The sequence below is a fragment of the Laetiporus sulphureus genome, assembly GCF_001632365.1.
Source record: "Laetiporus sulphureus 93-53 unplaced genomic scaffold LAESUscaffold_1, whole genome shotgun sequence".
NCBI classification, from domain to species: Eukaryota; Fungi; Basidiomycota; class Agaricomycetes; order Polyporales; family Laetiporaceae; genus Laetiporus; species Laetiporus sulphureus.
The window spans coordinates 605806-618405 of NW_024468510.1; the positions used below are offsets into that span (position 1 = coordinate 605806).

A 12600-nucleotide genomic window follows, 5' to 3' on the forward strand; every position below is an offset into this window, starting at 1 on the left:
AACCGAGTCTGATGTTGGGGCCGCGTTCTCGTCATCGACCGCACGAGTTTCGGCCGGTAGCTAGCGCTCTTCATTGCGAGTGACCTACAGAAGCGCATTGCGTCCAATCCATGTGAGATACAGGCTTCATTTTCTGAGAGACACTCCTGCAATGGCAGCTTGGTGAATACGTGCTGGGCTGGGAGAGGTTTCCAACAGGCTATGGTAAGACGCGCACGCGTTCCGTGGATATCTTACATAGATTCACTCTCGCTTGCTCTTATTATAGACTCCTGATTATGAACGCGACTGGAACGTGGCTGCGAGAAGCCCCACATTAATGTAGCTATTAGAGTTCACTGACACTGTAGCCCGTGAGGTACAAGCGACGATCAACTTCGTATCGCTTTGATCAACGCGTACATTCCCAACTGATCCGTCGGGCAAGCGAATGCGATGCCCGTGCTATCTAGATAGTCCCAGATCCGACGCGACGCTCCCATCACGTGTACGGCCACCCACAAGCGGGCCGCCACAATACTACCCTAGGCGCCTACCCCGCTAGAGCCACCGCCCTTGCATTCTCAGGCCTTGGGCCACCCTTCGTCTCTCTCTTCCTCCCCTGCCCCGTCCGCATCCCGCTCGAGACGAAGATGTCGACCGTCACGAACTCGTGGATGCCTGCACCGGGGCGGTACCCTGTCAGCGTGGGCTCGTCCCTCGGACGTGCGCTCAAGGTCCGCAAGGGCGTGCAGGTGCCCCCGAAGAAGTTCGAGCGTGATTTCTACAACTTCAAGTGTGGGTGCCGTTGGTCTTTGCGCTCTAAGTGTATGCCTTATCCTAGGCGCCATGCGCAGACAACTTCATGCCCGAGTCGGTGGATCCAACCAAGTCGGGGACGGTGGATGTGAGGCGGGGGAAGGACACGACCGCTGTTAATGTCATGCGCGGCAGCTCTCAGGTCAGTCTTGTGCACATGATCGGGGGTACTGTGGCCTCGACTGACGAGAGGTGCGCCGGACAGTCGGAGGAGGGCGGACTCTTGTTCGTAGGGCAGGAACACGCTTCGAAGGAAGTAGATTGCGTGCTGATATACGATGAGGAGACGGGAGTGCGTGATTCATTCTATATTACTTGCTCGCAAATGACTCAACGACTCTGCTTTCACTAGGAATATACCCTCGAGAAGATCGAGGCGACTATCAACCTGACTTTCGACCGCAAGACGTCTCAAGCACCGCGCCATCCCAGCTTGCGTAAGTATGCTTCGTCTGTTACTCACGTCTGAAGCTTACTTTCCTGTATCTGAGTGTAGCACCGGTCGCTCCTAGTATCGCCACGTCCACATCTACATCGTCCTCCCACTCACATACACCAGCGCCGTCTCGTCCTCCAGCACAGTCGCAAGCTGACATCGACTTTGATAACGAGCTCCTTAAGGAGCTCGTTTCCGATACGAAGCAAAAGGGGAAGAGTCTGCCCTCACGTCCGTCCGCAAGCATGAATTCGTCATCTGCATCAATCTCATTAAAGGCCGCAGCAGAGAGGGTGCGAGCCAGGCAAGCAGAGCTCCTGAAGGAGGAGGAGGAGGAAGGAGAAGTAAGTGAGGGCGAGATCGTGGAGAAGCCCTGGACACCGGAATCCGCCGCGAGAGCGAAACTCGCTGTGAGGCCTGCGGCAGTGCACGCCACGGCGACACCAACATCGCGCCCGAATCCTCCTTCAGAGGTGTCTGCTAGGTCTCGTCCATCGCAGGCGCGTCTTCCGTCCTCCACGGCGACGAAGCCTCCGTTATCTGGCGGGAAGAATAAGCGGTCTTTACCTGTGGACGTGGAGGAGGAAACGCTGGAGTTTGGCCGAGCGGCGCAGCCTCTGAAGAGGGCACGCCCGTCACCGCCTCCGTCGTCAAAGCCGAAGGAAAAGGAGAAGGGCATAGAGAGAGAGAAGACGTTCGAGCTTGCCTTGCCGTCATCGTCTCACGCGCCATCCTTACCCAGCGCAGTTTCCGTAGAGCTCTCTCTTCCCGGCTCCTCCTCCGATGCGGTCTTGCTGCCACCTGCGCCCGTCGCGCCGCTCGACTCCGAGGACGAAGACTGGGACGAGGTGCAGCCCTCGCCGACGCCCGCACCCGCGCCGGCGCCGCTCTTCCCGCCACGCAAGATCGAGATGGAGGAGATCGTGCCGACGTCGTCGCGTAGGCCCGAATCTGAGCAGGAGGAAGACGACGAGGACGACATGGAGGAGACGGAGATCGACATGCGCGCGTTCGAGGCGGAGATGAATCGGCACCTAGATGCTGGAGAGGACGTGGAGGTGGAGGCAGAGGCGGAGGAGGAGGAGGACTGGCTTGCAGCGGATATGTCGCAGGGCGGTGAGCGCGGGGCTGCTGAACAGGGTGCGGTCATGCCGGAGTGGGGAGACGAAGATGATTATTCGAGCAGTGAGGAGAGTGACGATGACTAGCACCAATACGGGGACTCGAATGGATTGGCTTCTGGTACGCTATTAGCGGACCTGCCTTGATGGTGGGCTGGTGACATTAATACTGCGCTCGTATCGTATCGGTATAGCATAGTACGTTGTGAAGCATACCCTAATACAGATTCCATCCGCATGCACTCCGCTGAAAGTCACCCTAGATGGCTGGCTATGTACAAGTGCATATCCTCAGGCAATTAATCACTGTCGTCATCAAATCCGTCGATCGCTTTTTCGTATATACTAATCGTCCTCGTCGGAGAGCCCAGGCGTGTCAGCAATTCTATAAATGAGCTTTTCCGCGTGTACCTATCATATCACTCAATACATCAACTTCGAGGTGAGCACTGGCCATACCTTCCCTGCTTTCATGTACTCAAACCCATCGTGCACGCTTTCCAAACCGTGAGGGAAGACTCTTATGGTGCAAGGTTTGAGCACAGACTTGGCAAGCAAGGTCGAAATTAGTTTGCTATACTTGACCGCATTCCTGTAGTGTTCGGGATAAGCGGGAATATGAAAGGGAATCTCAACGGTCTCCAGAATTGCAAGCCATCAACAAACACTCGGAGCTGCATCGGAGAATAGCATACCTTTCCCAGAATGGTATATGCAAGGATGAACTCCGTCTTCACCCCTTGTCTTCTGCTTGTATACGGGAGCAGAGTAGCGATTGTCCCTCCTTCCTCGCTGAGCGACATGCTGACCTGGTATGGCGTCGTGCCTTCACTGGTACAATCTATCGCATACTTCAGACGCCCGCTCGTGGCAGAGATAATCTTTCTGAAGGTGAATGAGTCTGCATAGTCGAACACTTCATCCGCCCCCAGACCCTTGACAAAGTCAATATTTTTAGGAGATGCCGTCGAAATGACTCGAAGGCCTGCAAGCTTTGCTAGTTGGATAGCATACTGCCCGGTTGCGGACGTGCCAGACCAGATGAGGACGTCGATGGGTGTCTCCGTAGGCGACAGAGGAGTGGGGAGTCCCAGACACTGGTACAGACTTTGACAGGCGGTGTAGCATGGAATCCCAAGCTGAGCCGCTTCTTCGAACGAGAGCGTGTCCGGCACTGAGATCAACAACTTCGCAGATGCCACCGTATATTCAGCGAAGGCACCATTCGGACTTGTCCCTGTGCAAAAGTCAGGCTCATCTAGTAAGAAACAGCCATTCAATCCGTGCTCACCGCCATGCACTACACCGGCTACCCTTTCACCCACCCTTCTGAGGCCCTCAGGGACGTGGGATCCAATCATGACTACGACTCCGGCGAAATCACACCCAATGACGTTGCCCGGCTGTGGATGGAGGCGAAGTGTTTTCCCTGTGTAGGTGCAATCAGTCAAGAACAATCGAGATGGCGAATATCATACAGTCCGTAGGATTTTGTGATACTGCGACGACTTTGACCAGAACCTCGCCGTCGCCGGGGACAGGAATCTCTACATCCTTCAAGTGAAAGAAACCATCCCCCCTGGTGACTAGAGCCTTCATTTCTGAATGCATGTTGTCCAATGGTGCTGCATCAACAATAGCGGCCGAATTCCGATCTCCTTTTTAAATGCGAGCCGGTAAGCTGGGCACACTGTATATATTCCGACCGATATCATGTCTGTTCACATCAGCCCTCCCGTTTGAGGACTCTACGACTACTGGGGGATTCTGTTTTCGGCCGTAAAATGGATGGATCCCACGGGCCAATTACGGGTTCGTTATGCCCATTCCATATTGGTTTGTGATAGTGTCGTTGTCTATAAACCGTGGAACAATTACAAGGGCACTGAAGCATCTGAACCGTTAGTCATCTCGCATCCGGAAAACTCCATCTACAATCGTCCAAGAAGCATCAAGGAACACATCTCTGACTTGATCACTTCGCCATAGCCGATGTAAGGCGAGCATGTGCACCCTATCATAGTCAGACAAATTTGACTCTACAGTTTTTCACATGGCCGTAATGTGATCAGTGCACCAAGATACATCTTCCATTCTGCGGCAAACTCAGGGGTACTAACGTAAGGAGCCCATGCCAGTGGGACGTGGGCGTTGATTCGATGACACAGCTCACCGTACCTGCTCATAATGCATTCCCTCATAGTGCATAACACCTCATAGTAACGCATAGCTCCATGTGGGCAAGGAGTCACAGCCTGCACAGATTTATTTTTCCACGGGAAACCTGATGAAAAAATGGTGAAAATATTATAAGTCTGGATGTGAAAATAGTTTGGAAATCGGGTGGAGACAATTGAACTATGTTACAATTGCTTCACCGAAACATATCGGTATCACATATTTTTGGACTGAAATATCTTCCTTTGGGAAATAGTTTCACTATTGCTGATACATTTCGGTAAAACAATCGTAACATAATTTAATTGTCTCCGCCCAATTTCCAAACTATTTCCATACCCAGACATAAAATATTTTCACCATTTTTGCATCAGGTTTCCCGTGGAAAAATAAATCTATGCAGGCTGTGAGTTGGTGCCCGCCAAATTATGCATGAGATCTCATACCGCATAATGCATACCTAAAACGCGGCATTATGCATTATGATATCGTGAGAATAATGCCTAACTAGGAAATTTCACGTGCATTAAAGGTTATACAGGACGCATAACACCATTTTTGTCCCGTAATTATGTTTATAAATTATGTTTATGTCCAAATTTGGGGGTACTAAACCAGGTTTGTCGCAAAAAAGTAGTAATAATCTGGTGAAATGTGAGGCCTATTTTGTGTGCATGACAGCCCTACCTTGAAAAATCACGCATAGTCACTCAACGTCACACCGTGTGACAGCCTGGTAATGCATACTACCTCATAATGCATAGCCAAACCTGGGCACCGACGTTATGCGTTATGAGCAGGTGTACTGTAGTTGATTCGCGCCATCAGCGCCAGCGCTCAATGCTGTTAAGGCGGCATTTCAAGTTGATGAGGCACGATCATCGTGTCCTAGCACAGGCCAATGCTCTCTTCACATCATGTCGTTCGTCCGGCAATTCCGTTAAGGTTTGCAGCAGACATATGCTATTCTAGGAGAGGCCGAGACCGATAATAGATGCGAAGTCTGTCTGACCTTCCATCGGTGCGTCTCAGAGGGACCTCGAGGACCTGATCAAGTGCCAATATTGCGTTTCCACACTAGGTTTGGGAACTTGGCATACCGCTTTGAAATCCGAATGCCTCGACATAAACTCGCAACCCCTCCTGTGTCCCGGTGGTTGACTTTTCGTCATCTATTGTCGCTCAGAGATGGAGGGCCTATTTCCAGCCAGCGTTGTTGCGGTGGCTGTCGGGGCCATAGCACGCGTTTTCATCCACAGCACCACTCTTGTCATCGCCACATCCGTTTTTGCCGGTTTCCTTGTGGCGTACCAGCTGTTCAGCCATGGTGCTCGTCGCTCCTTGCCCCCTGGCCCGCGGCGCATACCTATTATCGGTAATGCGCTTGCAATCCCAAAGTTTGATCCCTGGATAACGTTTTCGAGGTGGCAGAAGACTTACGGTTCGCACTTTATCTTGGGCGGCTTCTTTATCCTAACTCAAGCTCAACCATGATATTCAGGCGACATCATCTACCTTGAGATTCTTGGGCGTCCGATGGTCATATTGAACTCGTCCAAGATAGCAAAAGATTTGTTGGATAAGCGCTCATCGCTCTATTCCGACAGACCCCATTTGGTTAGTGAATCTACTCAGCTCACGAGCTTGATGGTGCTGAATTCTTTCCAGGTGATGGCTGGTGATCTGTACGTGAATAGTCCTGTTAAATTTGTGTCTGCAAAGTTCAAGAGTGTGCCGCAAATGCAGCTGCGGGTACCTTGATGAATTCGCGCTTCAACCCTACGGTGATTACTGGAGAGCACAGCGCAAACTCGTATCCCAGGACTTCAATCAGTCTGCTGTGCCACGTTACTACTCTATACAGGAGCTGGAGGCACGAAGGCTCACCCATGCTGTGCTGAATGATCCAACCTCTCTGATCGGGAAGACCAAGCTGTGAGCGATCTGTACATCATTGCGCTCACACACACTGACGCGATCGCTTTCAGCCACATCGCAGCCATTATTATGCGAGTCACGTATGGATACCCTGTCAAGAAGGAAGACGATCCTATGATCACGCTCCCTATGAAAGCAATGGACAATTTTAGCGCTGCCACTGCACCTGGCGCATTTCTCGTTGACTTCATTCCTCAGTGTATGCCAAACTAAATTTTCTCTATTGATTCTGGATCCTGACGTCCGCGTAGTGAGGTACCTCCCAGAGTGGATGCCAGGTGCCGGCTTCCTCCGCACTGCCAAAGTGTGGCGTAAGACTGTCTGGGATGCCTCATGGAACCCATACAATTGGTGCAAAGAAAACCTCGTAAGCATTACTTTCGATTGATAAGCGGAATCCCGTGAATTATTTGCGTCCACCAGGATTCCGGTATTGCAACGACGCCCAACCTATGTGCAACGACTCTTCAGCAAGCTGACGGTCGGCCATCTGACAAGGAAGAGCATACGGTTGTCTGGGCTGCGTCAGCGGTGATGGGTGGAGGTCTCGATACTGTGCGTACTGCGCATCAATCATATTTTGCTTGAAACCTGTGTGCTGAAATGCGCATTTAGAATATGTCTACCATATTCACATTCATCCTTGCGATGCTGCGGTACCCAAGCGTGCAGGCGAAGGCCCAGCTCGAGCTCGACCGTGTGGTTGGGAATGATAGGTTGCCGGCCATCACGGATAGACCGTCCCTGCCCTATATTCGAAGCCTCATTGCGGAGGTGTTTCGCTGGGTTCCTGCTGTCCCACTAGGTCTATTCTCTACATATGTTTTCACGCATTCACATTGACTACGCGCAATAGGGCTGCCGCACTCGCTGACCCAGGATGACGTTTATGAAGGCGTGTACTTCCCGAAAGGCACGCTCTTCTCGCCCAACGTATGGTACGTATTGCGACAATTTTACGCATTGTATGCCTCATCGCACTGAATATCCAGGCACATGCTGCATGATCCAGCTGTGTATACCGAACCGATGGAATTCAAGCCCGAACGCTACGGCCTCGAGGATTCAGAGATGCGCAAGGTCACGGATCTCTCATTCGGCTTCGGCAGGCGTGCCTGCCCGGGCTTCTACTTTGCAGAGGGAACGATCTTTGCCGTAATCTCTACCTTGCTCGCAATCTGCAATATTGTGCCCACCAAGGACGCGCGAGGTAACGACATCATCCCCGAGTTGAAGTACACTCCTGGTTCCATAATGTGCGTGCTTGCGGTTTCCTTGAAATTGATGAAATCTCAAGCAACATAACAGATTCCCAGAGAACGTGCAGTGCAATTTCATACCTCGCACAACGCAGGCTAGGAGTCTGCTTGCTCAAAGCATCCTTGCTTCTGAGTAGTCGGCGTGGCAGGTATCACCCTCTCGGATACAGTCACAGCCTCTATGTAGTCGCCAGGTTGTTATTGTGTATGTCATGGCTTTTCCAATCATAAGTATGCTACCTACTAGATGCATCTTCCGCCAAGTTCATTTTTGCAAGCGGATGCCTTTCCGTACGCGTTTGCAACGCTCAGGTTGCAGACTCATAACTCTGGCTGAAGATCTTGCTGAGCTTGAACAATATAAACAAGCGCTCGTTTGTCACGCAAATTCTCCGGGAGAGGGTCACGTCCGACTTAACATCCGACCTATGTCTGGGCTCGTTTTCGCACTCGGCACTCATTTAACTGGTTCAATTGTCTTTCACATCATCAGCTACTTACATCAACACATGTCACGCTTTATCATCATTACTAAATAGTCTCCGATTTGGGCGGCCTTTGCAGGACATTAATTTCTTACGGTAGGAGTCGGTACTTTCTTTGTAGTGCGAGATGCGCTGACACGAGCTCAATTCATCTGGACAGCTGATTAACAGAGCGATGAAACAGGAGCATGCTGCGCCCGTCCAATTATGCTACCGCCTTAGCAACGATCTTGGAGGATATTCGACTTGATCGCGGTCTCATGCAAGTTCAGCTGCCGTGAGTCTGCCGACCATATACGGCTGTGAGCTTGACCTCTCAATACCTAAATATGGAGTGCTTTTCATTTCTAAGCTGCAGGTCTCCTGCTTAACTCAGTGAGTTCGAGTTTGATATGACAGTGATATGACAGCAGCCCAAGTTGAGCATCAGTCGCCTCAGGTTGATTATCAAAACCAACGACAATCATAGGCATACTAGACGGTTACACAATGTATACCCCTGGGAAACTTCTCTACGGGAGCAACTCGACTCATCAGAATGGTATCGCGTTAAACGGCAGCGGTGACCTCCTTAGCCTCTTCAGCAGCACTACGTCCATCTGAAGTATTGGTTACGATGTGCTCGTCCGTAGCATCGATAACTGGCTTGGGAGCCTTCTTCAATCCGAGTTGACCCTTGACCATGTTTGCCACGTAGCCAAGCAACGCGTGGCGGCCCATGTAAGTCGCCTCTACATCGTCGCTGAATACCTTCAGCGCGTCGAACTTCTTCATGACGCGCTCTCCCTCCTCGTCCTTTTCGGCTATCTGTTCTATCTTGTGCCGCCCGAGAACTGGAGCATTCATGCTGAGTAGCTCTGGACCATATCGCTGACGGACGGCTTTCACATTCTCTTCGTCAATGTGGGGGTCGAAGAAGCTCTGTAGGACATCCATCATTTCCTGCACCTTGTGGTCCGTTAACTTCGTCGAGCTGTCCGACAATCCAAAGATAACTGAAGGTGCACATTTGCATGTCAGTACCTCATTACCAAGGAGACCTCATAGCCGCGTTACCTGGTCGGAACATCTCGAAGGCTGTGTCAAAATTATCAGCATTAAAATCGCTGAGCAAAGGCACCGACTGCAGGTGCATCTGTTGGTAGGCTCCAAGAACAACGAAAAGAAACCTAGATGGAAGGCTAAGTAAGGTTCTCAAACGGCACCAGTTTCACCATTACCTGGTATGTGCCGTGCCGACCTTTGCATCATGCCACTCCTGTGCAGTCTCTTCGCTAACTTGACCTTTCATTGATGCGCAAATAGTCAACGCAGCAGAGAGCGCTCCAGTCATCGCAATGTGTACACCGGAGGAGAAGAACGGGTCTACAAAGTCTGCATACAAGTCTCCAGTCAGCTGGGGCACTCGTCTTGCTAGCGATTGACTCACTGGCAGCATCTCCGATAACGCGGAAATGATCCCCGGAATAACGAGACGCAAAATAACTGTAGTCCGCGGCACTTTTGGTGCTATCCGGAATCATCGCTCCTTGGTCTCCGATCAGCTCCCTTATACCTGGGAGGAACTCGAGCTGCTCCAGGTAATGTTCGGTCAAAGTGGGGCGCTTGCCCTCAGCATTGAGCTTTGCTTTCTTCACATTGGAGGCACTTTGATGCATGACAACACCGATTGAGGTCGTTCCATCGTGTAAAGGGATCGTCCAAGACCAGCCTTCTCGTCTGCGGGTATCAGAACGGGTAAGCGGCAGACAATGTTCGACGGGAATGTTATCATCACCGGTCAAAGCCTCAAACCAGCCAGAGTTAGCCTTTTTAGTTCCTTCTTCATATCGTTTTACATCTTTCCAATAGGCCCACACAGCGACGTTGCGCAAACTCTCACGCATCTCGCGATTGGCGAGGTATTTCGTGGTCATAATTCCCGCACGGCCGGAGGCATCAACGAGCCAGTCAAAGGTGATCTTCCCAGATTCACCCCGTTTGTTGGTCCAATGCGCCGCGGTGGGTCGGGACGAGTCGGGCTCGCCCTCGAAGTCGATGCTCTCCGCACGTGTCTCCTCGAACACCTTGACGCCCTGTTTCTCCGCGTGACGGAGCAACATCTCGTCCATCTCGGAACGGATCTGATGGACGTTGAGAAAATAGCAAGCCTTTCAGGGAGGCGATCCAACGTACCACATTCCAGGTGCCATATCCTGGACCCAGAGCCGTGAAGTCAGTCCCTGCGACAAAAGATTATGTCACAGTTCCCTAAAAATATAAGATTGATGCTAACAGCTCTCGCGAATGCCATGTACGAGCTTGAAACTAGCTCCGGGCTGAAGGAATCAGTGTTATCGATGGGCCGATGTACACAGAAAGGCAGATCTTAAACGGACCTTGGTAAGGAATCCATGACTCTCGAACTCCTCCTCCAAGTCAATGAAGCGCAGGTAGTTCCTGAGAGAGGGCAGCATGGACTCGCCGACATGATATCTATACTTTGACGTGCTAGTGAGGAGCTGACAAATGAGCAAGGGCAGCGGACAACTGACCTAGGGAACTTTGCAAATTCCAAGAGCACAACTTGGTGACCCTCCTGCTTCAGAAGGCTGGCAGCATAGCTTCCGGCAGGTCCGCCTCCGATGACGAGGACAGCGGTATGTTTGGGCTGGTTAAAATAGCCGAGACGAGTGAGGGAATTTCCCAGGATACTAGTGGTACTGGCACTCACAACGCTTACAGGTATCATAGTGTTTGGACGAAGGTAAGTGTATCCGCGTGCTTGCTCAATTGGTATGGATTGTATAGGAAAGCGGTTCCTACTTATATACGTAGCACGTTAGGAGAAACTATTCAGGAGCGAAGTCGATATCTCTACAAAAGCGACTATGATAGTTTCATGTACGTACTTGGCAAGGTCCTGTATGGCACGATCATTGGGATTGATGTCTATTTTGATCTTCACGTTATAGGATGTGTTTTGGGTGCTATACAAATGGTCCTTCATCACCCATCGCCGACTGTCAAGCATGCCTCGGCAAAATGTGTTGTTTCTACCCGTGCCGCAACATGTGAGTGGGCACCTTCATCCCTGTTTCGTGTTCATCAAATGATGAGCCTTTGGTGTATAGATGGCTGTTTACGACACATTCGGTAACAAATTGGCACTGTGCCTCAGTGTGCCTATGGAAATTGGTCAGAATTCGACGACATCTGATCGTTGAGACCGTGTTCGCTACAAGGTGATGTTTTCTAAGATGAGTCGTGACAGCGAAGAGATGGTCGCCTCGGACCTTAACGCCTCACATCGGCAGATTGGACTTACATATGTGTTGACAAGAACCCGGCTTCGGAAACCCGATTGCACAAACTGCTGGATTCAAAATAGAGACGCCGTGCTTCATATAATTAGAACAGCATCCGAATTGAAAAATTTACAAGTTCAGGTTTCTGCTCAAGGCAACGTATGCATGCCTGACACTTTGCAAGGTGAATGCCTCCGACATCGATTATTTCTTATGTGCTGATAGACAGGTTTCTTTTAATCTCAACATAGCGACGCAAATACCTCGTACAAGGGCTTGTGTTTGACAATCACCGTGGCCTTCGGGCAGTTATTTTCCACGAATTGCTTGAGAATTTCCGAATTACATTTGTGATATTGTATGTACTGGCACGGTGGCTCGGTTTATCATCAGTGAGAGCGATGCCCGAGGTTCAAGGTCATGCGCCCTTGAAAGCTCGACTCCCGTTGCGTCTCAGGGAGATCAATCGATCAAGCTCAAGCCCTTGATATGATGCTTCTTTCAATCAAGGGTTCTAGTACATAGTGATAGTATGCATGCGGCATGCCTACGCGGTGATGAAAGATGGGACCTTATAGGTGCTTCTATACCTGGACATGAAACAAGAATGCAACCTGTATTTGTTCCAGAAATGTGCACTCTCTCCGTTCGAGCCATCAATATGAACAGTGCAAGCAAGCTTCCATAGGCAGCAGTCATCGGATATAATTCTGAACGGGCGCCAATCCGAATGACAGACAGGATGACCACTGGTCGGTGCTACACCCTATACCAGCGCGTGTCCATTCTTGTACTGACACGATCCAAGACCTCTTTGTCGCACGCTGTCCTAAAGTGTCACACTGAATCTTGAGCCTAGCCGATGTCTGGTCAAGTCGGACGGGTGTCCAAAAAAAAAGCCCGTGACAGTGCTAATTATAAGGTGGGTGACCTGGACAGCAACGTGGAGTCCGGGTTCATTTATATATTGACTGGAAGAAGTAGACGTGTTCTGCTAGCGGGTAGATTATCAGATAGAACAACAGCCTTGGCTCCGGGGTCCGCTCAGTCACAGCACGCTGTCAGCGCATTAGTAATTGAATAATGCCACCGCGGCGA

At 50.8% G+C, this 12600-nt stretch overlaps 4 protein-coding genes across 4 annotated transcripts; 2 read left to right on the plus strand and 2 right to left on the minus strand.

Moving 5' to 3' along the window:
* Window positions 1-632: 632 nt before the first annotated feature.
* On the plus strand, window positions 633-2442 carry LAESUDRAFT_709893 (uncharacterized protein; the record flags this gene model as incomplete). The annotated part of the gene is made up of 4 exons (XM_040906733.1): window positions 633-777; window positions 837-1090; window positions 1151-1235; window positions 1295-2442. 4 exons carry the CDS (start codon window positions 633-635, stop codon window positions 2440-2442), a joined length of 1632 nt encoding a protein of 543 aa, XP_040770199.1.
* Window positions 2443-2700: 258 nt separating this feature from the next.
* On the minus strand, window positions 2701-4488 carry LAESUDRAFT_740022 (GroES-like protein; the record flags this gene model as incomplete). Its single annotated transcript, XM_040911056.1, has 6 exons — window positions 2701-2766; window positions 2815-2994; window positions 3051-3592; window positions 3647-3784; window positions 3834-3941; window positions 4476-4488. The coding sequence occupies 6 exons, from the start codon at window positions 4486-4488 to the stop codon at window positions 2701-2703; spliced, it is 1047 nt and encodes a 348-aa protein (XP_040770200.1).
* Window positions 4489-5620: 1132 nt separating this feature from the next.
* Window positions 5621-7992, plus strand: LAESUDRAFT_718973 (cytochrome P450). The gene is made up of 11 exons (XM_040907540.1): window positions 5621-5974; window positions 6035-6150; window positions 6202-6218; window positions 6280-6468; window positions 6522-6670; window positions 6723-6838; window positions 6895-7026; window positions 7087-7276; window positions 7328-7409; window positions 7464-7727; window positions 7780-7992. Exons 1-11 carry the CDS (start codon window positions 5722-5724, stop codon window positions 7865-7867), a joined length of 1596 nt encoding a protein of 531 aa, XP_040770201.1. The 5' UTR covers window positions 5621-5721; the 3' UTR covers window positions 7868-7992.
* Window positions 7993-8694: 702 nt separating this feature from the next.
* Window positions 8695-11104, minus strand: LAESUDRAFT_808250 (FAD/NAD(P)-binding domain-containing protein). The gene is made up of 8 exons (XM_040914048.1): window positions 10750-11104; window positions 10594-10690; window positions 10491-10533; window positions 10391-10437; window positions 9645-10338; window positions 9436-9589; window positions 9272-9384; window positions 8695-9210 (listed from the first exon to the last, which is right to left on the minus strand). Exons 1-8 carry the CDS (start codon window positions 10944-10946, stop codon window positions 8765-8767), a joined length of 1791 nt encoding a protein of 596 aa, XP_040770202.1. The 5' UTR covers window positions 10947-11104; the 3' UTR covers window positions 8695-8764.
* Window positions 11105-12600: the final 1496 nt, after the last annotated feature.